The 27,653-nt window shown below is 40.5% G+C and overlaps 2 protein-coding genes across 3 annotated transcripts in view; one reads left to right on the top strand and one right to left on the bottom strand.

The window, feature by feature from the left end:
* LOC121887236 (germ cell-specific gene 1-like protein) overlaps window positions 1–16,091 on the top strand; it is a 27,025-nt gene extending 10,934 nt beyond the window's left edge. Inside the window, exons 4-6 of one of the 2 annotated variants that reach the window (XR_006092943.1) lie at window positions 5,591–5,702; window positions 7,461–8,032; window positions 15,589–16,091. Coding sequence is in view for 1 of the 2 variants with exons in the window: in XM_042397907.1 (XP_042253841.1) it covers window positions 5,591–5,702; window positions 7,461–7,761 (413 nt within the window). In the remaining variant the exon portion in view is untranslated. Of the gene's footprint in view, window positions 1–5,590; window positions 5,703–7,460; window positions 8,376–15,588 lie in introns of those variants that run through there. The other variant, XM_042397907.1, reaches the window with a different exon arrangement.
* Window positions 12,356–27,653, bottom strand: hs3st3l (heparan sulfate (glucosamine) 3-O-sulfotransferase 3-like). Its single transcript, XM_042397906.1, has 3 exons — window positions 26,845–27,653; window positions 14,734–14,963; window positions 12,356–14,018 (listed from the first exon to the last, which is right to left on the bottom strand). Exons 1-3 carry the CDS (start codon window positions 27,306–27,308, stop codon window positions 13,630–13,632), a joined length of 1,083 nt encoding a protein of 360 aa, XP_042253840.1. The 5' UTR covers window positions 27,309–27,653; the 3' UTR covers window positions 12,356–13,629.

The following is a 27,653-nucleotide window of genomic DNA, read 5'->3' as shown; positions in this document are numbered from 1 at the left end:
TAGACACTACAAATATATAAACTTTTTTAATTCATTCTCTATGGTAGTTCTTATCACTACAGGTGTTATCCCACCTCCGACCACAATGTGGGTTGCAATGTCAAAGTGGCGCTGTCTGTATTTCCACTCATTCACTCATCCATGTGCAAAAGAAGAAGCAGAAGCAATATTGATACATCCAGCGCTAAGTCTTGAACATACATGCCAAGTTTCGTTCACAGCACACAGTTCAATAGTAGAGCTTAAGTCTCTTAAACTTTTTCAAGTCATTATCACTACAGATGTAATCCCACCTCTGACCACAATGTGGGTTGCAATGGCAGAGTGGTGCTCTCTGTATGTCCGCTCATTAACTTCACAGTCAGAGGAAGAAGCAAATCAACATTGTCGAAGCAACGTTGTTTATGAGGTATTTTTATATATTTCTGAGCATGCTTGAGACATTGAGTACTAAGTCTTGTACGTACATGCTGAGTTTCGTTCACAGTAACGTTACACAGTTCAATAGTAGAGCTTAAGTCTCTTAAACGTTTTCAAGTCATTAACACTGTGGATGTAATCCTACCTCCGACCACATTGTAGGTTGCAATGGCAGAGTGGTGCTGTCCATATCTCTGTTCGTTGACTTCACAGGCAGAAGAAGAAGCAAATCAACATTGTTTATGAGGTATTTTTTATATATTTCTCGAGAACTGCTAAACCAAACAACTTCATACATCGACATTGCACTTCCTTGTTTCCCCAGCAATCCACCTGCCAGGTATGAGGTAGATTAGATCAATGGTTCTCGAGATATGCGAGGGACAAACTTACATACATACAGACAGATAGACAGACAGACAGAGATTCCTTGCTTTATAGAGAGAGATGTGCTCAAGAATTCACATAAATAAAAAAGTCAAATTAAAATGGACAATTTCAATGACCAGTTACATTTCAATATCACCAATCATGACACATCATCACGTAGAGACAAACGTGTTTTGCCACTGTTGGCTAGCTGGCTAGTTTTCTCTGGGGATCCTGCTTCAGAAGACATGGCTCTGTCCACTGTGTTGGAAAATGAACTGATGGAACTATCAGCAGACAGCAGTCTGAAGCTTCAGCTCACACAAGTTGACCTTGCTTCACTCTGGATACTGGCTGCCAGTCAGTATCCCCCTCTGTCATAACGGGCAAATTTCTGTTACCTTTCACCACCTCCTATTTATGTGAGTCAGGGTTTTTCATTGTGACTGTCACAAAATCAAAGGCAAGGAACAAACTGAAAGCAACTTTGAATGCTACTCTGCATGTCAGCCTCTAACCCATCCCACGTCTTGATCTCATTATTTCCCAAAAGCAAGCTCAAGTGTCTCACTGAGGGTAAGCAGAATATTTATTTTGGTCATTACAGCTGACAGTGGCATAACACATATTTACAGCCCAGTTTATTTTTTTCTCATTTATATGGGAAGGTGACCTCTGAGGTTGTTTTTTTTTAACAATCAGAGGTGGGCCTTAAGTTACAAATGGTTTAGAACCCCTGATATAGTCTTCATTAGACACTGGTTCATAGACTTAGTACCAGTCTGTATTGAAGTGAGTTGCCATTATCTACTGTATAGTCTTTGATTTAGAGTCATTCCTAACGAGTGGATTTTAGCAACATTAGCATTCATCTGGACTCGTGTTTCTGGCAACTTGGTGAAGATAAGTTCAATATTCTCCTGTTTTTTAGCTCCACCCAAACAAAGATGGTAACATGGTGAAATGTATCCTAACTAGCTCCCACTTGACTCTGCCTTGGCAAACAATTCCTGGAAATCTTACAAGGTCTTATATCAACTTAATACAAAATCATAGCAGAAATCACCACTGGCTCCTCTTCCCAAACAGGTGAGACATGAAAGATTGATGGGAAATATTTGGGTTTAGGTACATTTGACACCAGGCAGGAAAAATCGATGACTTACGGACTTTACATATTCTGTATAAATATATCACAACAGAGAGAAATTGTTGACCATCTTTCAGTCATCCAGTCGTGGTGTCCTAATCTTTTCATTTTTGCTGACAGGAGTTGAACCCAGGATGCTCTCCCACTGCTGAAGCCTCTCAAACTCAAGCTTCACTGAGTTATGTTTTCATGACCTTGCCCTGGCATTTTGCCCATTCTAACTTTCAGTTGAACAGTAGCTGAACCTCTCAACCCCCGTCTGCATGTGCAATGTTTTATTTATGAGTGACTCGCTGTCTGGAGAAGTGTGCTGTTTGCATAAAAGGGGAGGTGAACCTTGTAAACTTCATATTGAGTGTAACCTTCTTGAAAAAAAAAGACGCTTTTTTGCAGCATAAGTCCCAGCATGCTGGCTTTTTAACAACCTCCCAAGCTTATCACAAAGTGTTTCGTCTGCTTGTAAAATTTCTGAATTAAGAAAGGCATTTAAAAGTTGTTTGTTTTTAATGGGGTGAATAGATTGAGGTTATGGTAATGAGGTCCAGAGGATAGAAGGGAGCAGATTAACCTTTATTATAGAGAGTATGAAGAGGTAGTGTGAGAGTATGTGACAGAAAAAAGGAGAGTGTGGAAGAAAGACTAAGAGATCCTTTTTTTGCTGTAGGAAATGAACTTACGGTGTGGGTGATTAACTTTACCGTCTCTGCAAAAACAGCAGTTTGTTCAGTTAAACTGATTGTGCTGCACATATGCAAAAGAAACACAGACTACTGTTTATAACCAACCAAACCATGTAAGAATGTAGGATTGACAATGTAGAGTAAGTAATGTAGATTCACTTGTATAGTCTACATTTTTCTTATTTCAACAAATCTCATGAAAAGAATAAAACCAACAATGTGTTGTCATCTCTCAATACTGACATCCCTACCCTGTCTGTAGTACTCAGCCCCAAGCCCATTGTTTCCTACTAAAGACATACATCTTTAAACACAGATCATAAATATATAACTTCAGTTTTTTAAAAAGATTAACCACAGCCACAGATTAACAGCAGCAGAGCAGTGTCTCTAAATTACAGTGTTCATGGTAATGAAGGATGTCATCCAGTGCAATGCTGTGACTCATTGTGTTTCAACAGTTTTTGGACAACAATGGAGCTCTATGGTACAAAGGAATATCAGGCTTTGACTTCACTAGCAACACTTGTTAGTAGGATCAGTTCATTGTTGGTTTTGGTATTTGGATTTGTTGATAATAACAGAAATATAGAATATCTCCAGATTTATTGTTAAGGTGCCTATACAGTATTTGATTCTGGGTGCTGATGAAAGTTGACAATCACAAAAGAAACATGATGAAATCTTTAGTCTGTCCAACATGGTGGTCCTAGATTGCACTGCAAGAACTACCACCAAAAGCTCATTTATAGCTTTGGTGACCCTAACGTCTCTGTTTGTTGCTTCTACCTTCATCTACAAACCAGCCAATCAGAATACAGCATAAAGTGATGCAGAAAACACCTGCCGACATGACATTGTTTGCTTCATTTCCAAAACATGAAAGCAGTGCAGATGTTTAATGTGAGCTGATGACATTTCTCAACTTGCATATATATTTTAATTTTTTTTTTTCTTTATTTTATAGTATGACAGTACAAAGAAACAGGAAACACAGGGAGAAAGGGGTGATGACATGCAATAAATATTAAGGTTATACGGTACGCGTCTTAACCACTCATACACCAGGATGCAGACTTGCATATAGCACAGTATGTTTTTTCTGACTGCATCGTAGCACGATGATTCACTGAGCATTCACAGCACATACTGACATGCCTAAGAATTTATTCTGTACAGTGTGACACAGATTGTCACAGTGTCACATGCAATGAACCGCTGAAAGATCACTGTTCTCGCAGTCTCTACATGTGACCCCTTGTCACTGGTTGCATGTTTAATAGTCGTGACTAATTCAGTGATTCTTTTTCTGATTTTAATATTTTTAAAGGGAAAAACTCCAATCATAATTTATGTAACATACATACATTTTTTCTGCTTTTTTAAAATCTTGTGAATCATTTCACTACAATTCAAGTTCATCTTGCAACCCTAGGTGGGGTTTAACCACCTTTTATACACATAGTTTATGTTCCAAATTATATTTTTTGTTCCAAAAATGAACCAAAATAAAATTAGGTTTTTCCAAACACCATAATAATGAGGACATAATATTTAAAACTTTCATTTAGGCTTGTACACAACATGTTTTTATGAGGGGATTTTGTGGCATGTCCTAATTAAGATGCAACATAAAAAAACTCATAAATCCATTAAGAACCTTCCTCTTACTTGTTTATTTATTCATTCATTCTTTGTTAAACTTGTTGCCCCCTAGTGGCAGTTGAAGGGTAAAGCCATGTTTACTAATGACACTGAATCAGGATCATTTACTCACTTTCTCTCTGTAATCAGAGGCGTCACATCCATGATGCTGCGTATCCTTGTTAAGTGCTTTGGTGCTAAATATAAACGACCTGGATTGACATTTATTGACTTCACACGGAGGAACCTGACCTTGAATGAGAAGAACACGCATAATTTCCACATCACAGAACGTGCCAAGACTTGGATCTCAGATTTGTTCTGCTCATCCTGACACAAAGCTGTCTCTGATCTGCATAGAATTATGATAATACTGCGGGTGTAAGATATCTTTAGGAATATACATGAGCATTGATAGGGATGAGATGGGAATTTAGGTGTTTGGTGCTGAATCTGGTGCGCTGTTGTTCAGTCCAGGGATTTGGGGGGGCTTATGTGGTAATCGGATTGGTCGGCTACACATGCTGGGGTTTTTTTTTTTTTTATTATTCCTGCTCTATTTTATAGGCAATGAGAAGTCCAGTGTGTGAGGAGGGCCTGCGCTTCATCTGACAAAATCTGGCACATAAAATGAGAGGGGAAAAAACCCAGACACAAAGGGAAAAAACAAAAAGAACGGGAACAGAGGAAAACAGAAGCTAGAGGAGAAGAAGAGAAGAGAGAAAAGAGACAATAAGAGGAGTGGAAGTATAAATGCACAGACAGAAGCAGTTGCAGCATTCTTAAATTAGCTAATCTGCACTTCTCTTACCAATTGACTCTCTTTCTCTTTATCTCACAAACAAAAACATGCAGTATATAGTACAACATCTTGTGGTTATTTGGCTGCACATAGTTTTGACACTTTGAATTTCTGTCCAGGCTTAGATATCAGGTTTTCACCCAATCAAGACATGTTGGCATTCTGCATGTGCATTGATATAGACATCTGATCATGGTCAGGTGATGTAATCAGTCCCAAACAGGCAGCCAAAAAAATACCAGCATCAGGTATGACTAACTATGAGCCTCAAAATCACCTGAATATTAGTATATAGAGAGATTCATTTGGACTCTTTGTTTTTGGACTGTATATAGGAGGAATTTATCTATGTGACACATTTCATTTGTTGATTAGTTTACTCATTCGTGCAGGTTTACATATACCGTTACAATGACTCCTCAGCCTCATACTATGTAATATTGCCACCAAGTGGTGATTGAAGAGAAGTGCATTCTTCCCTCAGATGAGGACGTCCGTATCATCTCTTGTTCTCTTGTGTGGCAGGTCTGTTGGGGATGGTAGCACACATGATGTTCACCACAGCCTTCCAGCTGACTGTCAGTCTGGGCCCGGAGGACTGGAAACCTCAGACATGGGACTACAGCTGGTCATACATGTGAGTTGGGGGTCTTGTAACAAGATAATTTTAATAACCTCTGTTTCTTTCAATAACTCTGGGTGGAGATTATGACTATCAAGATTTACTTCAGACCCCATGAATGATATCTGGGTTTTTTTCCTGTAAAATCTGAAGTTGACAGCTATATAGTTTATTTGTGTAATGCCTTAGTTTGTTTAAGAAGAGCTTTGATTTGCATGCAATGAATAATATAAAGTGATGCATGGAAGATAACGTACAGAAATAAATACATACTGTACACATATATGAACATATCACATTGCAACCAAAGAACGCAATCTCCCTCCAGCTTCAAAAAAGGTACTAAAAGGAGCAAACAACCCTACTAGACAAGTCAATGTTTATAATCATCCCATCAGAATAAGTCATCAAAGATGAAGGACATTATACTAAAAAGTGTAGCCCTTAAATCACCACAGAATAAGCAATAAAACATTAAACTGATTTCTTTTTTAGTCTCACCTAAATCACATAACAAACCAAACCTTTACTCTTCAGTTAGACCTTTAAACCGACTCATTTCTATAGTTAATAGTAATGTACTTGAACGCAACACATCTTTAACATTTGGTTGAATTCTTCTTTACATAGGGCTTTCTACACTGTAGTTATTTTATTTCAGACAATATGTTCATAATTTTTAACATATTTTGAACATTTTTCTATATAGATAAGAAACAATTTGCACTGAGCATCACTAATATTACTCTTTAACCTGTTTTGGAAAATAAAAAAATGAATGAATCACACAAAGTAAAAATTTTACCTCACTAGTCCAGGAATGTCCATGCAAAATGGCCCTTGTAAATAACCATATCTTATGTACAATAAGCATAAACAATATCTTTGTCACATTTAAGTCTGAAGTTTGAAGTTTCCCATCTTATATCACTACTGATGGCCAAAACTGGTGTAAACTCATGAACTCCCAGAAATGATTTCATAGCTCTGTAATGAACTGTGTTACAATTTTAATGTTCCTCAAACCAGAAAAACCAGATCAACAGGATACTGGTTGTGATCTGTATTTTGGAGAATCCTGGTTATATTCTGTACATGTAAACACCAGTTTTGACAAACCGGCACGTTAGCTGGGGTACTTTGATATAAACCAGGAGACTGTGGCATGTAAACGTAAGATTTTGTGGTTGGGTGGTAAACCTGCAATGACACAGACAATACAAACCCTGGATACTGCATAACTGTGTATACAGGGTGATGAATAACTAGATTCTCATATAAATGACCAGGTTAAGACTCCAATGTGAATATTAATGTGCTCATTTGTATGTTGTAGCATTAAATTTTCCTCTGGAACTATCTACAATGACAAACAGCCTCAGACCAAAACTACACTAATTATTTATGGTGTTTTTATGATTTAAATCAGTGTAATTTGGAATGTCGTCAAAAACAATCATGGAATTAATTTTTTAGGTTTTGTTTTGTCTCTCACTAATCATAATAAGTTTTGTTTCCCTGTCACATAATAATTAACAAAAATGGCTTTGACAGCTTGTTTTGTTGAGATGGAGTAATTGTTATGTCGGGATCATGAAATAATAAACTGTTTCTCTTTATTTGTGACATTAAGGAAACAGGCTTGTTTTGTCAAAATCATAAATAATTTTCAAATTTGTTTCCTTTTTCCTTCTTTTTCTTGCCCTTTTTCTTGGGAGATTTTATTACCTCTTGAACAATTAGACTCACACTTTTTATGTCTCTTTCCTTTAGTTTGGCGTGGAGCTCCTTCACAGCCTGTATGGCATCCTCAGTCACCACCATCAACCGCTACACCAAAACCATCCTGGAGTTCAAGCACAAGCGCAGAAACATTGAGAAGAACCTGAAGATCAAGCAGAAGCTGTTGGAGCTGGACTCTCCAGAGCAGGTGTGGGACATGTACATCAGTTCTGTGCCAAGCACTGCCGAGGAGCTGCTGGACCTGTCATCCAACGGCCGCAAACTCTCCAACACCTCCATCTTCCTGGACCTCAATGACCTGCCTGACCCACAGGGAGAAGAATACTGCTAGAGGAGCAACATGTAGCATTTTGAAACATCAGCATGCCATTGTCGTGTTTAATGTCATACAGTACTTACTGTAAACAAAATCAGACCATGGTTGAGAGCTCTAAGCTGCATTAATTTTTATTTATTTATTTATTTATTTTGGCCACTTATGAGCGACAAGAAATTCTTTCAAAGTTGACATGGCTAACATGTTAGCAAACAGCTGCCTATTTAACCAACCAGCAGACACAGCAACATCCACCCGAGTCATGATTCTGGACACCTGAAGGAATGTAAGTTAAATATTCACTCTCCATCTAGCTCTGTTTTGGTCTCCTCCTGAGGAATATAATTGTGTTTAGCCTCCTAAATGCGCCATTATAGTCACAAGCTCATTGCTAACTTTTTCTGTCAGCCATTTGATGCTGGGCAGGTAGTGTACAATGGATACATTTAATTAATAAAAGAAAATTAAAAGCGTGCAATATACTTCACTATCAACGTTGTCCTCTAAACAATCTCCAAAGGTCTTTGAAACTGTTGGGGGTTTTTTTGTTGTTTTTTTTACTCATGTTAGCTAGCTAGTTTAGGAACACTCACGTGCAGATAGACCATGGATGTATTATAAGAGCTGGATAGGGCTCCACCGCTCAGCCTTGCAGTCAAGTTTTCCCAGTGGTCACTCGCAGTATTGCAGTAAAAAATCCCCCTGCGGCCCAAAAAGCTTTTTCCCCATAGACCACCATTGTAAAAGAGACATCTGTAAAACTGCTGACAGGACACCTCGAACTCCAAACAAGGTCAATTATGACTCTTTTTACTATGAAATTTCGATCCATAGAGGTTTTATATTTGTAAAACTTTCCTTGAGCCGAGAAATGCGATTTAAAAATCCATGACGTCATCACAATGCAAATATGGGCTGAGTGGGAACTCATGGGTGGGGCAGCAGGGGAAACACTACTGCGCATATTCAGTGGGCCACACAAGGCGGAAGCAAACCCGGGAGCTAGAAATTTTTTTTGGTGTATGCGCCAGCTGAGCAGTTCTTATTGGACTGAATGGGTGCCATTTTTGGTTTGGTATCCAGCTCTTATAATACATCCACCAGATAGACTTGCTAAGGGAGTGATGACGTACCTTTGTGGAAAATTAGCATCCTGTTGTTGTTGGGCTGAGTGATGGGGAAAGACGTAGCACATATAGACAGTGCCAAAATTCAAGGTAATTACTGCAAAAATATCCATAAGGTATGAAAACAATGAGTTTTCAGCTTTTTTTTCTGAATCACATTGTTTCCTCGCAGCCCATCAGCTAATGTTTTGTGGCCAAGTATCATCATTAGCCAGGAGATTGGGAACTACTGTTTGGGGCATACTTTCTTTGCAAGCATGCATTTTTGTAGCATTTACATAAAAATAAGACTCAATAGTGGTCTTGTTTGTTTACAGTAACAATACTAATGTCTCAGAATTGATGTGGTAATGATGTATTGATGCTAAAATGCTACATGTAGCTCCTTTAAGGACCTGTGCTGAACCAAACAGCAAGTCTTTTAACCACTGAGCCCATCACATCAACCCTACAGTTGTGTTAGTAGGTGTAAACAGATACCTCTACTCAAGCAATACTGCTAAGAAAAACCCTGTGAGTTAAAGGGAGTTTGAAGCTGAGGACAGGACAAGAGTCTTCACTACCAAACCCACAGCCAGCTCAAGAGAAAACTCTGTGGAGAGGACAGTGGTCTGATCCAAGCCTTCTGATTGACGATATGCCTCAGCCAACTAGGGCTGTGACGGTATGGATTTTTTCTTACCGTGGGGAAAAAGCAACATGTCCCCTGCGGTTTGCCCTCCCTCCCCTCGCTTACGTACACTTGTTTTTGCTAATATAAACACACAGGCCACAGCCTCGGGTTTTACCTGACAATGAAGAAATCCTGTCCAACTGGAGAGCTTTTAGCCCGACTAGCTGGATAGCGAAGTCGGGGAGACTGTTATGCAGCCACATCTCAGTGAAGATGAGGGCACAGCAGTTTGTCATTTCTCTCCAGGAGGTCAAAAGCAGTCTTGTTTTATTGTCGATGGAGTGGATGTTGACGAGGAAGACTGATGGGAGAGCTGGTCGACTGGGGTCAGCCTTTAGCCTAGCCTAGATGCAAGCTTGCCGCACTTCCACTTCCTCGCACACTGCTTTCAGTGTCCCCTGGGCGGTTGTTCTTATGGGGCGATGCAGAGGTCTTGCGGCCTGGTGCCTGGAGCAAGCTGAGGCAACACAGATTCTCCAACATGTCACGTAGCCTCCTATGTCTCCACTGTATTACCGTATATCACACAGTATATACACAAGCACATTAGACTGCTGTATATGACAGTTGTGGTTGACATTTTTTTTTAAAAGTGCAGTGATGACAGTAATGAGCTTGACCCCGCGGTAGGCATCACATGACTGAGGTATTGCGGTAATGCAGTTATCGTCACAGCCCTACAGCCAACTCTCCTCCATCTAAAACTAGCACACTCTAATGACTCTCAAGCCTTTTGGCTTGTTGACTGTTGGATTTTATTCATTGTGGAAAATGTACAAAGTTGCTAAAGCTGTGTGTCCATGACTCACTCAGATGTAGATACACATTGCTGGACAGCCCATAAGGAGAGCAAGTTGCTCCACCTGCTGATTCTTGTACACATACTGTATATTGGAGTGATGGTACACTGCCTCCCACCCAACAACTGAACCAAATAGCATGAAGTAGTTTAAGGGTGTTTTCAAACCTGTGTTGCTTAGTCTGGTTGGATCTTGCTCTGGTTCATTTTCCTGGTACGATTCATTTGGGCAGATCTGAGACAAAGAATTTGTTTGTGACCAGAAGAAGTAGCCTCCTTCTGGTCACAAACAAATTCTGAAATGGTTCATTTATGTTGGAAATGTGATTTGACCTCGATCTGACCCAACTACAAGGCATACTCTGTGAGTTTGAGCAAAATGGCTCCAGTAGCTGGGTGCACTTTTGCATGCTGGGATGAGGATGAGTGACATCAACAGTTGCTAGCACATGGCCAGAGAATGAATCGACGTCTGACCTGTACTAGCAACAAAGTACACTGTCCTCTTGATATTTCTGCAGCTAGGACCTCTTCTTTTGTTTATGTCCTTGCTCCCACTCCAGACACATTTGACCAATCAGTGGAGTGATTGTTCTCATGTGGCATTCAGTGATGCATTTTGGTTAGTTTGAATTTATTTATGTGTGAAAAGAAACCAAACCAAAGGGAGAACGCAACAAGTTTACCAGCTCATCCACTGATTTGGACCAGAGAAAACAAATTACAGGTTTGAAAATGCCCTAAGACACACATCATCAGGTGTTATTCCTCATACTGAAATGCAGTTGCAGTATTCACCGAGTATTTGTGTCTCACCATGGAAGAAGTGTTTAGCAGAATTGCTGTCAGTGGACCAAGATGAGGAATTGTAGTAACAGAGGGTAACAGAGGGCCTGAGGATTATTGCTTCACCCATAGAGGAATACAAGTGTAACGTGTAAAGGATGCGAGGACTACATGGGTGAAGGAAGCCTACAGGCCATGCTGAGTGCCTTTACTTACAGCAGCATGCCTCTGATCAAACAGCATGCTCCGTGCTCACAACATTTTAATGGGGTCAATGCTGTTTCTCTGACTAATACTGCTTTAGAGGAAACGTGTAGCTGTCTGTGCAAACTGCCAAAACTCATCAGCGAGAGGAGCACGCCTCTTTTGAAGCTCTCTATGTAATATTTACTTGATAAATTGAGTACTTTTCTTATGTATCTGGCTGTTGAGTTAATTCAGAATTGTACTGTTTGAGAAACACTGACCAGGATTGTTGTTATTTAAGTGCATTTGAAAATGTATATTATATATTTGTGTACTTAATTCATTTGTTCAATTCAAAGTGAAATGTAATGTAGACAACTTTCAGATTTATTCTGGTTCTGTTTTAAATTCTATTTCTATTTCATCACCCTTGGTTGCAGTAAATACTGAAGCATGAATTGTGTCTTTTCGTGTGTGTCAGACTTATTTACAGTGGCACTTTTTGTGTAGTGTTCTTTAGTTATATTTTTGTGGAGAATTATTTGCAATCTAATATATTGATATTAATAAAGCTATACATTTCTATGAGAATACATAATTTAAAGGTAAATGAGGCGGGCACGTCATAATAAAGAAGCAGCTTGTTTTTACCATGTTTGCAGATGGAGTTTTTCACATTACTCAGAAAGGCGTCCTTCATTGTCCACAAGATGGCAGTGTGGTCTTACTCTGACAATAGCAGTGTTGTTGAATGTATTTTCTCTTAATCATCACATTTGAATTTGCTCATTCATTCAGTCATATATATTAAAACATAGGGACACATAGGATTGCAAATATCAGAATATGTTATTGTAATTTAATTACCATTTTAAACTAGAATCATCCATACAATCCAACAGAATAACTAAACTCAGAAATGTCATTAAATCAATTCCATTCACATTACGGCAGGGACTCCCAGAACCTTGGCAGCTCATCAAAATAAGGCTCTTAAGCGACAGTTTGTAGCCTTTGCATCTCTGATGTAAACAGATTTACATTTGCAAAGCAATTGCACTAATGTCTGCACTCACATTAAACATAAATCCAGCCCTTACAGGCTCAATGGGACCTTATAACAACAGCAGTTTGAGGAAAACAATGAGTGAAAAGGAAGAAATGTGAGAAAAATTAGCACCACAAATTGAAATGCAAGTTCTTTGCTTAAAATAGTTTTATTTTTTTATGCTTTCAAACTAGTGCAAATACATGCAAACTGAAAACAGACAACCCTGTAAGCAGGCCTTCTCACATTAACAAAGCCTGAAAGCTTCATACATCACATCCAAAGAAATGGCCGTTTATACACTAGGTCGAACTTCTCACATTGATTTGACCCGGTCTTGTTTTGGTTGTCCTCCAGTGGTCCCTTTACTTTACTCAAGGTACAGTAGGGTGGTTTTGCAGTCAGATGCTAACCTAAGCCTAGCACAGAAATGTGCCAATAGGCGAAGAGGCAAGTGATCCACACCAGTTCCCCTACATCCATTTATCCACATTCATTATTCAAGAATACAAAACCACTCAGTCAAATCTGAGCTCATATAAAGATTCTCTCGCTCACCCCTCTGCTGCTCGCCACATAAAAGATTCATCCCCCCCTTTTCGGGAACAATGCTTGGAGGACAATACTCAACATGTATGCATTGATTGCCCTTAAATTCTTAACCAGTGAGACTGAAGAACAAACAGGTAGTAAAAAAAGAAAGTTATGGAAATTCAGGAATGTTGAAATGCATCTGTTCTGGATTCACTGTGCCACTACAGCCTACCAACTAGAGCGTCAGGATTAAACTGCAGACCGGAGACACTAAAAGCTACACTGTGTATTTTACCACTCAACTAATACAGCCGTAACCTATAGCAACCACAGTTTCATGACTAAGTTTGCACACAAATGCTTTATTTAACCACCTTTGGTAGGAGTAAGTAGCCTACCAAACAAGAGAGGTGAGAGGGGACACCTTTGTTATGTACCACAAACTGCACCTTTTTTACTGAACATCTATGATATATAAAATGATGCTGTAGTCTTTCAAACACTTGAACAAGATGATTGATTGATAGAGGTGAATGTATTGACACTGGGTTTTTATTTTGTCTCTGAGATACCCTTCTGCTGGTCAGAGACAGATAATTGGCTCTGCTCTCTGGATCTTTTGTACTTTGAGTTTTTATATCTGTCTCAGTCAGTCGGCAGATTTGCACAGCCTTCTACCCAAAGCAGTTTAATGCTAAGAAAAGCCACTGGTTTCATTTAATCAGAAGGGTCACTGCCATCCAAAGTCCTGGCCCACCATCTGATAGAAGCGCTGGTTATGCGGCTTGTAGAAATCCCTCAGTTTCTGCATCACCTCCGGGTCGATGGAGGCGTGCGTCCTCCCTTTCGTCTTCCCCAGGCAATGTGGTTTACTGCTGCCCTCTGGCTTCTTCAGGCAGGGGAAGCCTTTTGTTTTGTTGAAGTAGAAGTGTTTGTCCGTGACAATTCTCTGGAGGCCCAGAAAGTCCTGGACTTTCCCCAGTTCTCCAGCCGGGTCAGAGATGAGCCTCTCACCACTGACCAGATGGATCTGATTCCTGGGGAACCAGGCCAGCCATCGCTCCAGGTGCTGGGCATAGAGGCCAATCCACAGCGGGCTCCACAGAGAGTCAATCTGACCTGGAGACAAAAGTGAGATACAGTACTCAAAATCATCATAGCTATTGGCATTTCAAACCTGCCTCTCTACTGGAGAGACAAACATGTATAAGAACTTAAAGAGAATGCAAAGGCCAAGCATTCAGTCAATTTCTCGTCCAGGGAACCTTGAAGATGGAAAAACAGGTTAGAAAGGAATGGAAACATTCTTTGGGCACTCATATGCAGAGAGGAGAGAAAGGAAAGTAGGTATTTGTATTATCTACCATCATAAATAACCTGTGAGGTTAAAATCAGTTGGCACTTCATTAAATATACTGTAGGCTTTTAATATACCATACCTTCTTCTTCCTCTGCTGAAGAGGGCTTGAAGAAGGCTCTTTTCCTTTGACCCTGACCAAGTAGAAGAACGTTTCTATCCCTTCTACCTCTCTGCTGATAATGAGTTGCCTCATACTGCTTTTTAAGCTGGATTTATAGTTCTGCTTAAAGGGTTGATGGCATGGCTACATAGCCTATGCACATGCCACATAAGCTCTGTAGCTGACATGCACCTCCTCAAAAATTACCTGTTGGTCAACAAGTTGTGGCTACAGCGGCTACGGAGATACCATGTGGAGACTGCAAGAACTGTGATTAATTGATTACTGTAAAGACAACATTGAAGAAGTTGAAGGAAAAGCAAAGCTAAGGCTAGCAAAGACTACCTGAACAAACTCAAACCCCAGAATTGTACCTGTGGTTCGGTTCTTGAAGGCGAGGCTCTCAAAGGGAGGGATGTCGGGGGTCTTGGAGATGATCTGTGTGTAGTCAGATATGGCTCTGGTCACGGGGTCACGGACAACTACAATCAGCTTCACATCCTGCGACATAGCGTGGACTCTTGCTGGCGTTTCCACGGTAACAAAGTAGCGAGGTGTCTTTTCCATTACAATCTGGCCATCCAGGGCTTTAGGCATCATACTTCTGGAAGTACAAAAGAAATATGTTAAGTACTAGGAGCAAATTACTGGCAAAATACCAATAGAGGAGCAGACCAATAACACTTGATTTGTCTATATCAGATAACATTTCTCTCTCGTCAGCCCTACAATCCTGGCTGGTCCTTTAGAACTGCTGACCATTTTAAGATTAGGACCTTTTTTGGTCAAGATCCCAAGGTTGTCCAATATTTCATATGTCCATATGTTATGGTGAATTATAAATAAATTGTCATAAAATGAAGGACAATGTGTCTAGAATATTTACATTTGAGTTACAACCAAGGTTTTCATGGGAAAACTATTCCATCAAATGAAAACATTCTTGATAAATTGTGTTTCAGTTGGCTGCTATGTAACATTGTAACACAGTATATGAAAAAAAGCTGATATTAAAGGAATAATGCAACATTTTCCAAAAATATGCTATTTTGCTTCCTAAATGAGAGTTAGATGAGATGATCTATAGCACTCTCATATCTGTCCATTGAATATGAAACCAGAATACAATAGCTTAGTGAGTGTTTTTACATAACTGTTTGTGTACAAATTAAACAAAATAATATGTGTTTGTTACATCCACTGACTTTCCTCTGGCCTCTTTTTGGAAGAGAGCTGTCTCTCTCACTGTGTTTCAGATCTGCCACACCCCTTTCTGAGTGCTTGGATCACCCACACGTGAACTTCATTTGGACTTCAGTGGAGCTGTATATCAACCCCCAGAACCAGTGCTCCTCGCCATTTGGCCACTGAGCTGTTGGACTGAAGCTGCTGTTGTTGAGCTTGCTGCTAATCGTTGAAACTCTGTTGTTTTTTCTTTTTATAGCACCTTGATGCAGCTCTATTTAGCTTATCTGTTGTCTCTGCTGACTAGTTGGTAGAAGTGCCTTGTTGAGCTAGTCTTGGTAACTTTAAGGAAGCCTTGTAGGGGTTTTCTGACATTTATTTTGTTTCCCCTGTTTTCTCCTTTTTGTTGTTAATTAGGGAGCTTAGTATTTTTCTGTAGACCAATTGAGCTTTTTATTTTCTAGTTAGTGTGGGTTTTTTTGCTTATTATTTTGGCCTTGGAGACCCTGATGCCTTTGATTGCTTCCATTTCTGCAATTTTGGCTGGTCTATATCTGTTATCATTTTCTGTAAATAAATGTTATTCATTGTTACACTTAAAGTGTTTGGACAGCCTTTTCTTACCATTTTGGTTCCATTTTTGCAAAGGTTTTGGGTAAACCTGTTATGTTACTCCCTGTGTTCCCCTTGAGGGGGCTTTTTTTTCAATGTCTAGTCTATGCTTAGCTAAGCTAACTGTTTCCTTGCTCTCAGCAATATATACAAAAAAGCATGAGTTGTATCAACCACACTCAGCAAGAAAGTGGATAAATGTTTTTCTCAAAATGTTGAACCTTTGTTAAATCTCTACAACTAATTACGTTGGGATTTAAAGGCAAATTGGTTTCAGAAGTGAAGCACGCAATCAAATGTTTGCTTGAAAGGTAAGTATGCTGTATTCAAGTGAGGTAACCCTTCATGATGCCATTGCATTGTATTTGGTGATCAAATCACATACCACTACAAAACACTCAAACCTCTATAAATCCCTCTGATGCACATCATATTCTGACAGACTGAACAGTGTGCATACAGTAGATCTCCAGACGCACAGGCAAGTGACAGCAGGCTACATAAACACAGGAGTCTTTCCTTGAATGTGCCTCACTCTGCTCACCTCTACACTAGGAGCCCAGCAGATGGGACTCATTTAGAGATAAATGACTCCAGAGGCCCCACAGGACCGGCTGGGGACTTGGGGACATCTGCCAACACACCTGCCACACACCTGACTGACCAAACACACAGCCTCAGCGGCATGGTCATACACAGCTCTGAATCAGCAACCCTTGTTTAAATAGAGCTTCAAGAGTCATACTAGTGTGTTTTATCTATTTAACTACACATAATGAGCATTTTTGAATACATGCCATACAGATTTTTGGATGTATTTTCCCCAACATTGTAGACACCCATTGGTTACCATACATTTATAATAAAATCAATAAGAAGGCTCTTGAAACTTTGAAATCCATCACAGTGACTATTAAGTGTGCATTTTTGTCAAAGTGACATTATCACTGTATAAAGGCAGTTTACATACAGACTGATTTGCATTTGAAGTCTGCACTGCATTATCTCAAAACAAAAATGTAATTGACAAAAACTAATGTAGATTTGATGTTCACATATATGGATTACATAACATGCAGGTTTCTAGAGTTTGCTAATGGAAACCAGTGGCTTCCATTGGCTTACTGGGATGTAACTTGTACAGGATTTGGAGTAACTGGACAAAAACAGGCAAAACCACTGATATGGTATTCTCTGGTTCTCTGATACAGGTTTATTCATCAGATTTGAATCCCCAAAACCTTTACTATTTCTATTATACTGTACCAAACTAAAGCTGGGGGTTCTTTTTGGCCACTTGGGGGGCGGCACTATTAGCTGTAAATAAAACACTGACATTATGGCAAACGTTAGCAAACAATTGCCAATTTACACATCCAGCAGACATGAAGTAACATTAATATTCATTTAGAGTTTATGTTTTGGACTCCACCAACTCCTGAGGGGAATATCTGGCTCTTTAGCTGCTAAATGCTTCACTATGTTCACAAGCTAGTTGCTAATTTTGTCTGTCTGTGTGGCGCAGGGCTGGTAATGTAGAATACAGCTGCCTGCTGTGGCTAGAGTCAGGATTGATGAGAGCTGTGAGACTGAACAAAAACAGTAAAATTGCGGGCTATAAAACCAAAACACTCCTTAGAGCTTAGGGGAGCAGAGTATGGTGATAATTCTCTCCTTGTTTGTCACTACAAACAACACCTTTCACATTATACATTGATATATATATTGTTAATATAAAATTATTTATTAATGCTGCTTTAAGTTGTTCACTGTTGCTACCACCATCTTAAATGAGGTTTCATAGTGCAATAATTTGTGTTTTTTGTTATTGCATTTTTAATTTGTTGTCCCTTTCTCATTATGAGAAAACTCATGAGTGACTGCTGAGGTGTCTTGTTTTTTCATGTATTTTCCTATCTTAGGGATGTATCACAAAGAGAGAGTCAATACATTTGTTCCCAAGGAGTTATACAGTAAATGAGACGTGAATGAAAGAAGGACGAACAGAAAGAGACCAGAGGGGACACAGGGCTGATACAGTGAGGACAGGATGCTCTGCCTGTCCTCTGGTATCGGCTAAGGTTTCAGATGCACCTGCAACACGACCTCCTGTCAATACATCCATCCCCCCAAAATGGCTTCACTTTTATGAATCTGACAAACACACACACACACACACACACAGAGTGATTTCATTTGATCTGATCGGTGTGAGGCAGTGCTTATCACCACTTAGCCTGAAGACTTCCCTTTTAACTCCAATACCCTGAACAGGAGGAGCCGCACAGTCTGTTAAACACACACACACACTCGCAGAAGGCACATGGATGCACATGCACATGGGCACATACACACACAGTACAAACACAAACACACACTGATTATTCAGTCGTTAGTCAAGCATTTGCTACCAAGCTTCTGGCCTCCCAAAGGACCCATTTCTCACAGTCTAACACACACACACAGATATATATACAAAGACACATTTTTTTAAAATCCAAAATTACACACACACACACTCTCTCTGAAGACATAAAGGGTGGGTGTGGTGGATTTTTACCAGACCTTTTACAGATTGATCCATCTGTGTGTGTATGTGTGTGTGTGTGTATCTCAGGGCATTTGCTAGAGTGTTTTAAATGAAAGGGCTGGGTGACTGATGAAGGAATGATGGGAGTGGATACAAACGCGCCTCCATTAGCAATCTGTCTGTGAATAGCCTTAGAGCCAAGAGCCCCATACCATTACCTAAGCACAAAGAGCTAATTACTGCCCCTAAGAGCACCATCAAAAGAGAAGATCTATTATAAATATGCTTCTGCTATGAGCTTTGCACAGACACACTAATTGACAGACAAAATAGCTGTTAGCTTTTCTAATAACTTATTATGGCCTTGTTCTAGTTCTGGCTTAGAAAACTTTGTGATCCTGAGGTGACATCTGTAACTTTATTTTCATTTTTATCACTTAATAAATGCTAGCCGCAAAAAATATAAAATAATTTAGGTTGCAATGACACATGATAAATTAATTCAGAAATTGAGGAACCCTCAAGCAAATGATTTAGCAATTATTAGAAATAATGTTTTTGTTTTTTACTTAAACAGGATATACTGTATAAACATACAGGATCCAGAATAAAATACATCTCTAAGGCTTAAAAGGACAATTGCTCTGTGGGTTAGTCAGCTGGTTTAGCCTGCTCATGAATACCAACGTTATGACGAATGAATGAACGCATGAACGCATTTTTTAAAATCTATAATAGAAAACTAATACATATACAATTATTATATAAATTATAAAGTATTATATGTCTTTATATATACTTTTTTGTCAGATCAATGTAAATCAAGATTCTGAGACATCTGAGTAAATTAAAATTCAAATTTATAAATTTCCTCCCATCTAGATTTTCGATTAGTTAATTTTAATTTTTAATTTTTCGATTTGATTAAAAATTTACTGATAAATTGTATTCTCTTGTCTTTTCATGCTGTGGGTGGACGGAGACAGTGTTAGAACAGACAACAGTGCTGCGTTTGCCCTCATTCATTTCAATGTGACCACCGTTGCCAACATGATGCAACTCAATGCAGCTTCATCTAGCGTGGCACTACTTTATCCAATCATATATGTGCAAGCGCACATTTCTTTGTATGCCTTTGTAACATGAATGCTGTTGTTCTACTGTGTACCTGACAATTGTTGCAACACGAGATAATATGATTTCCACTGCGATAACTTTCTGGAGTTGTAAAGACTTGCCTCATAAAACAGTAAACAGTGTACTACAGTGACAACAGTGCATCTGATAAAGTCAGTACCTTTCATTGCACACACTGCATTGTGCTTAACACTTACCATGCAAGTCAGACAAGAAAGAAAAAGGAAAAGGAAAACATCACTTTAATGGTTAAAGAAAGCAATGTTGACTGTTGGTTGGAGGTGGAACATGAACCACAGTCTCACAACCATGCTTTGTTGACCCAACCATGCACCCAAATCTCCTCACTAAGAGCAACTTCTACCTACTGTTACTCTGAATTACTCCATGCAAAGCATGAGCACAGGTCATCTTATGTGATTAAACAAAAGATTAGTGCTTCTGGTGAGAAGTGTGTCAGCAGATGTAGGGGTAAAGTTGCACATTTCCCCCTGGTGGGGTACAGATTCTGGCTGGAGTACTTCCGGCTTGATTGTGATTTCCAACAAACACAGTTGGCTGTGTTTATGAGTGAGGGTTCTTCGCCTTACTGCTGCAAAAGTGGTAGGTGTGGGTGCTTGCACAGTAGGGGAGGAGTATTAACTTCACAAAGCGTTAGAGCTCTTCACTGGCAGGTGAATAGAACCGGCTGGTGACACCATGTGTTACAGAGGAAATCCCTCCAAAAAAAAAAAAAAAAAAAAAAAATAGCTGCATTAATTGGCAGTTTAAAAACCCTGTTTTAGCAACATCCTTACACTGCTCATTTACTACTGAGTGTGAGATCAAACATCCAGTATGATGAACACAGGGATTATCCAGCAGCTTATCATAAGCCTCTGTTTGCCTTTGAGGAACCTCTCTTTTGTCGTCCATTTCCCAATATTTCAGCCGGCCTCCCTGGTGAATTAGCCCGGACCAGCCAAGGCCACTGGCTATTGATCCTGTGGGGGCTTAGGATAACTACCCGTAGGAAGGCGTGGATGGTGTGCAGCCAGGAAAAGTAGGCAGGAGTGTGTATTGGGATGACAGGGGTGTATGAAGCGAGGAGGTGTTGGTGTAAATGTAAGGGGACAGACTGAGAATAGTAATGCAGTACTGGGCCTCAGCTGGGACCAAGAGTGGCAGGTGGAGACTGGGGGAGCCAGGACCCTCTGGAGCCCCATCAGTAGCATGCTGTGTCATGTAGTGTGTGTATGTGTGTGTGTGTGTGTGTGTGTGTGTGTGTGTTAACAAATGTGAAGCAATTGCAATGTTCGTCAGATGTACAGCAGGAAATATGCAGAAAGGATTTGGCGATTGGAGGGTGTGCTAGATCAAATATATAAAATCTGGTCTGTTTATCTTTGATGTTTGATCCAAGGAGGAAACAATAACCAATCAAAGAACAGAGTATCGGCTGTGTTCATTATACACACCTGACCGGTTATTTACAAGTCAGATACCAGATTTGAGTGTGTATCTATATGTCTACATGCATGCATGAGTGTGTTATTGTGTGTGTTATTGGGGGACCGCTCATCCATTTCCCCTGTATGGGGGACCATTAAGGGGTCGGTCCATTGTCGCTGTGCCCTGTCCACTTCCAGGAGACATCCATCATCCATCATAGAGGGGCCCCGGACCCCCCCATCTTTGCTTTCCAAACCCCAGGGGAGGGCCTTAATGAGAGCCAGATCGCCCCACCCGTCTGGGCCTTATGGTGATCACCTCCAGTACAGTACAGGAACAGGACAGACCACACCTGAACCCCAGCTACTCACACAACAAACAAAACCACAGCATGACATCCAAATAAAATCTATCTGTTCTTATAGATTTAATTACTTCACACATCAGCACGATGGTTTGCAGTAAAAAACATGCTAAAATTACTAAAAAAAAATATAAAATATTCGATACCAATCACTTTCCCCTCCTGCAGATCAACAAATCCAATGCATCACAAAATCTGCCTTTCGTGTTTTGTCGTTAATTCCCGCCCCCTGAATCCTGCTGAACATCAAATGTTTTGGCAGCCATTCTTCTGTGATTTGCATGGCAATTATATTCCATTGTACAAACACAAAAACACAAGTAGCACCATGTGCTGTGTCATGGCAGGACAAAGGCGCCAATGTATGGGTATGAATTGAAAAGCCTCCCTTAACGAGTTCAATATGAATTGCAAATGAGTCCGTGCCATCGGAGCAGCTGACTCTGAAAAGACGGAGTAATTTAGGCCCTCCCCTCCTGTCAGTGGATGTCCTGAGAGGCATGGTGTCTAAAAAAATTCACCTGGACAAACTGAGGCCTCAGACATAGAATACAGAAAAGATTTTTCATTCCTTTGAAAAAGTTACTATTTCATAAAACCCACAAACTTCCAAAAATATTTCGAACTTGGAGACATCCACCTACACTTCTGCCAACTACTGCTGCCACAACAACTGCTGCCACAACTGCTGGCAACTACATTAAATGTCTCTTGAAATTGATCAAACTTGACAGATTTTTTTTCAAAGGAAAACAAAGAGTTGGGCTGTGTTGAAAGACAAAGTCATAAAAACCTCAAAAACAATAACAGCAAATAAAAAAACTACATCAGCCATAAGACTTCTCCAGCTAATCTCTGCCCCTTGGCTAACCCTAACCTTTAAAATGAAGGGGAGGGTGAAATGAATATCGACCATACCAATGGAAATCAAACATTTTTGAGTAGACAATAAACAATTCCATTAAGGAAGTGATAAATGTCACCAGAGAGAGACTGAAGGAAGCAGAAGAACATGTAACAAGCACTAAGGATTGGCTCCAATCAGTTGAGCATATTGCTAACGAACAAACAAGTCTTCAAAATGGAAGCATTACAACCCTCAACAGTGTCTCAAACTCACTCTGTACTATGTGACAAAGTGTAGCCTTCTTTAAGCAGTGTGCTCAGTGGCTTATCATAGCTACATGCCATCTCTGATGAGATTGTTCAGTACTACAAACCCGTATACTTGACTCAGCTGCTGCTGCTGATACCAGCTCTCATACAAACTCACTGCCGTCAACACTTCCTGTACATGCTGAACTGCTGCATGTATGTCACTTAATGTCACATGTTTAGAGGTTCAGACCCAACCTAACACTCAGGACATCATGACAGATTTTTAAAATTTTGATGGATTTTACAGTTTGCTGAGGACTGGTTTAAAGAGTTGTTGGAGACGTTATGAAAAAATTGTTGTCTGCTTCGCTTGAAAAGTGTTTTTTTTTTTTTCTAAAAAATGCTTCTTCACAGAAATGTGAGCAACAAACACTGAGTGCAATCTCTGGCTGAAGCTCTGCCAGTAACTCAGAGTCAATAATATATCGATAAATCTCGCTGTACCTCAAGAACAAAACACAACCAGCCCTGCTGTCTGGAGGACAGAGCGGTCTCTAGACTGTGGCAGAACCTGAAGAGGTCAGCCAAGCTCAGCCCAGCTCTGATGACAGTCTGAATGACAGTTGAAGCAAAGGTCAGCAGGGATGTGTGAGGTTGCGGTAACACTGTTCACCCTTTAACCTCCAGCTCACCCCAGCCTTATCTCTTCTCCCACTGTTTTGTCTCCCCCCCTCTCTTCCACCATTCATCCGTCTTCCCATCTTTCAGTGAGAAAGCATCATGAGTGAGATGTGAATTTTTCACCTAAATAATTTTAATGGATTCCTTCAGAGCTACAGAGAGAGAAAAGCTGCGTGTAACTTGACCCCTGTGTGCCTACGAGGGGGGATTATGCCAATGTAGGATAAAGCTTCCTGCTAATTGTAACAGAAGCCGAGCTGACCAACGTGAACCGCTCTAATGCTGGAGTCAACCCAAGGTCAGAGCGAGGAGATAGAGCTATCGATCCCAGACAGCACAGTAAGGAGGAAACTTCCAGTCCATCTCTGGGCTCATCGCAGCGCTGTTCCAGATCCAATCTCCGCTCCAAACGCCATTAGAGGATCTTTGTCAGGGACTCTGATCTCAATTGCCCTCATGAAGTGAAATGTTATTTTACTCTCAGAGAGCGGAGGAGTGATTCTGAGGAAGATGTAGTATATCTCATCATCCATTTGATTCCCCTTGATGGGGTTTGAGAGGAAAAAAACATCTGTACAGAAACGTAATGTCAAAACAGAAGGCACTACAGCTGACCCTCTGTTTGCTTTAGTGATATGAATGTGTACTGTTGGCCTGCACTGAAAGGATCCTTCTTGTTTATTACAACTTGAGTGTTATTTTTGAAGCTTTGGCCATCATTCTTAGCTGTATGACATTAAACTGGCATAAACACAGCAACATCACTAAAAAGAGGTCAGATGGGGGAATAAACATAAGCCGTCAGACGATCAGGTTTTAAACAAACCACCAAGTCAGCTCAACTTATTTGGAAGAAAAAACGAAGGTGAACTGTAAGAGTATTACCCAAACTGTGCTGTAACATCCATCACAGTTCCAACAAGTCCTTGAAATTTAACAACAAAATATCGTACATCCATGTCCATGTTCTCCAGAATGACACATTTAAATGTTTTCTCATCTGATGCGCCTTTTAGCAGGACAACCGTTCCAAAAATAAAACCATATTTTGAGTTTACACCAGTATGCTTAAGGTTTGGTAAGGTTTAGGCACAATTAAGGAAGGTTTAATGTTGAAATACTTGGTTAAAGTTAAGGAAACATCATGGTTTGGGTTCAAATTGCTACTTCCTTAAGACGAGGGGACCTTCAACGTCATGGTGGCAATAATACACTTAGTTAAAGTTAGGAAACGATCATGGTCACCATCCATCCACCACGACCTCCTCCCTCTGTCACTCTATAATACCGTCACACTACTTCCTCATTTGCTGCTGACGGACAAGAGTCATGGTTTTGAAAGACGTTCATTAAATAAAGACAAGCCAACCTATCACCAAAATATGACTGTATACCCTTCATGAATATTAATGCAAACATAACTTCTAGTTAGTAAGATTTTTTTAATATATGTAAAGATTACTCTGATATAAGTTACTTTCCAATTTCTGTATCACAGAATTTTCCCTTAGATATGATAGGTAACACTTAACAAAAAAATACAACAAATGTCACAAAAACGCTACTGAATTGTACCCATTATAACATCTTCAAAACATCAAAACCCACAGTCAGTGTAGAAGATAACATTGTAATAATGCTTCACACAGCCATTCAATTTTGACCTTTTCTCCTTTCCATACTTGTGTGCACAAAGTTTTCCTGTCCAATGACAGATTATTATTAACATTTTTGGTGCGCTCATGTTTGGCTTTTAGGTGGTTTATATAATCTGGCTGATCACTGATTTTTTGCTCCATCTGACTTTGTTGATTTTGCTCTGTTCACAGATCTCAACAGTAACTCTAGAGAGTATAATTGAATCATAACTGATAGAAGGGATGGATATGTACACAAAAATAAGACCCAAGCTGTAATAAACTGGAATTATCCTTTAAGAAACAAGTAAGAATTCAGAATTGTTTAAACACAAGCAATTTTTTTTGCATTTTTCTGTGTGAACAACCAAAAAAGAGTCTCACTTCCTTTATCTGTGTATGTATTCTGGGTGTGTGCTGTGTGTTATGAAGTGGTGTGAACACATCATTAACTCCCAGCGTAAAGTGACCTGGAGTCAGAGGTCAATTGACAGAGCCGACAGTGATGTCAAGTGGCTCGACATGCAACGAGCCCCATCTGGCCCGAGGGGAAGACGTGACAATCTGGTGTCACACTCACATCACCTGGTGTGACGAACACACACACACACACACAGCTGGCAGACCGGAGAGGCTACAGTGTCTCTTCCAGTGCTTCTATATTTTCTGAATTTTCCAGCTCTGTTTCCATCCCACAGCTTTGACACTGTGTTTCTGTGCATGTGTACGGTCACATCAACGTAAACTCCATCAAAGAAGCAGAGATTCATCCTCTCACTTTATCTCTGTTATAGGTTAAATAGTTGCTGATGTGCCAAAGAGGCACTGAGCCAATGCCACTACTGAGCCCCAGTAATATACTGTAAGCTGGTTAATGCTTTGCCACACAGTCCAGATTTGGATGCATTTTTAATCTGTCATATTTAGAGCATGTTTGTGGGTCTATAGGTGCATCTACTTACAGTAAGCACAGTTTTTAAAAAAACAGAATGCAGCCCTGACAACTGAAATCCTGGATCTGCTGAAAACTATTTTCCTGCCAGTTGAGAAAATATTTCCCGAAATGAAGATCAACTAGTTTTTGAGTGACTTGACTCTGGTCCCTTTGAACCTCATTCATGTGTATGTGTGTGTGTGTGTTCTGAGTATTTCCAAGTTTGCATGGAACAGGCTGAGAACAGAGCCACATGACAACAGTAACATCTGGCTCCGGCTCCAGAGATGATTACTCTGCAGCTCTGTGAGGACTCATCCTGCGAGGCCTCTCTCTCTCTCTCTCTCTCTCTACTGTACACACACAGACACACACGTACACAAGCACACATGCACAAACACACGGCAGGCACACACATGCACACATGCACAGATTGGCATAGCCAGATGGCAGAGTCTCTTTGTCACCTAAACCTCGGCGGAATAGCTGTGGATATGTTTGGGTATGCAAACAACACAAAGAGATTCAATTCTTCCAGTGGAAGCTGGAGGATCCTAATTGGCTCTCCGACTTATTTTTCAATGATATAAAACCTTTCTACTTGCACAAACAAACACAAAAAGCGGGACTCGAGTGAAAGTCCTTCATTTAAATAACAAAGAGAGTCAATCACTAAGTTTTAGTCGACTACTGGGTGCCAAATGGATGAGAAATGTTCTAAACAAAAATAAATTATGTAAAGTTAAAGTGTAGAAATTAAACTTAAAGAAAGTCAAGATAATGCCGAAATAAAGTGCAACTACTGCATACATACACTACTCAATAGTAGTTTCAGTAACTTTGCTGAGATGGATTCCCTGCGTAATGTGTGCGTACCTGTACCAGTCCAGTCCCCGTGCGTAATGCCGGTCAAAGAAGTGCGGCTCCGACCCAAGGGCGCGGATGTCCGGATGGAGCCGCAGAAACTCCAGCAGAGCCCTGGTGCCTCCCTTTTTAACCCCTATGATCAGAGCCTGGGGTAACCTCCGGGTGGCTGTCCATTCTTTCCCCGAGCTGTTCGCCTCCAGCGAACCGGTGACAGCGCCTTCGCCATCCGCGGTAGCACCGACTTTGGTACCGTTTCTCTCGTACGGCCATCCTGACACGAGGAACTCGCGAGTGAGTGGCTTGATCTCAGAGTTCTCCGTCAGCTCCGACTCGCAGCATCCAGTGAGGAGATAGACCAAGGAGAAGCAGAGGATGCTCAGAGAGGACGCGATGGTGAGCCGGTGGAAGAGCCGCCGCAGGTCCGCGCTCGGGTGGTGGTGATGATGATGGTGGTGGTGGTGAAAAGCTGCCATCCCTCAGAGATCCATGTGAGATAAGGGGCCATTCTACCGCAAGTTCAGCTCACATCCCGTCATACTCTATCTCTGTTAACACACCGCTTAAACTCTTGGAGAGTCTCTCTCAGTGCGCTCCGCTGCCCTCCTCCTCCTGCATGGTGCGCGTCCGCTGCGCATTGAGCCGCTCGCCCCCCCCAAAGGCAGCCAACCCGTCAGCCTCACTAAATCAGTGCAACCTGCTTGTTTTGCGTGACATCCAGGAAATGCGCCCACTTACTCAGCCACCCTGGCACCGTGGGGAGAAGAATAAAGCTTTAATATCCGAGCCGGGATGCGGGGATGTTCCTCACTTTCTACTCC

The sequence above is a fragment of the Thunnus maccoyii genome, chromosome 20, assembly GCF_910596095.1.
Source record: "Thunnus maccoyii chromosome 20, fThuMac1.1, whole genome shotgun sequence".
NCBI lineage: Eukaryota > Metazoa > Chordata > Actinopteri > Scombriformes > Scombridae > Thunnus > Thunnus maccoyii.
Note: the sequence above shows the minus strand (reverse complement) of the source record. Positions and strands in the feature narration are given on the sequence as shown.

What these genes read in the sequence shown, in the direction of transcription:
- hs3st3l (XM_042397906.1), bottom strand. Translation starts at nt 27,308, where the DNA reads ATGGCAGCTTTTCACCACCACCACCATCATCATCACCACCACCCGAGC. An exon ending in CGGGGACTGGACTGGTACAG is followed by an intron (nt 14,964 to 26,844) that starts GTACGCACACAT and finishes TTGTACTTCCAG; the next exon opens with AAGTATGATGCCTAAAGCCC. An exon ending in CTTCAAGAACCGAACCACAG is followed by an intron (nt 14,019 to 14,733) that starts GTACAATTCTGG and finishes TTTTGTCTCCAG; the next exon opens with GTCAGATTGACTCTCTGTGG.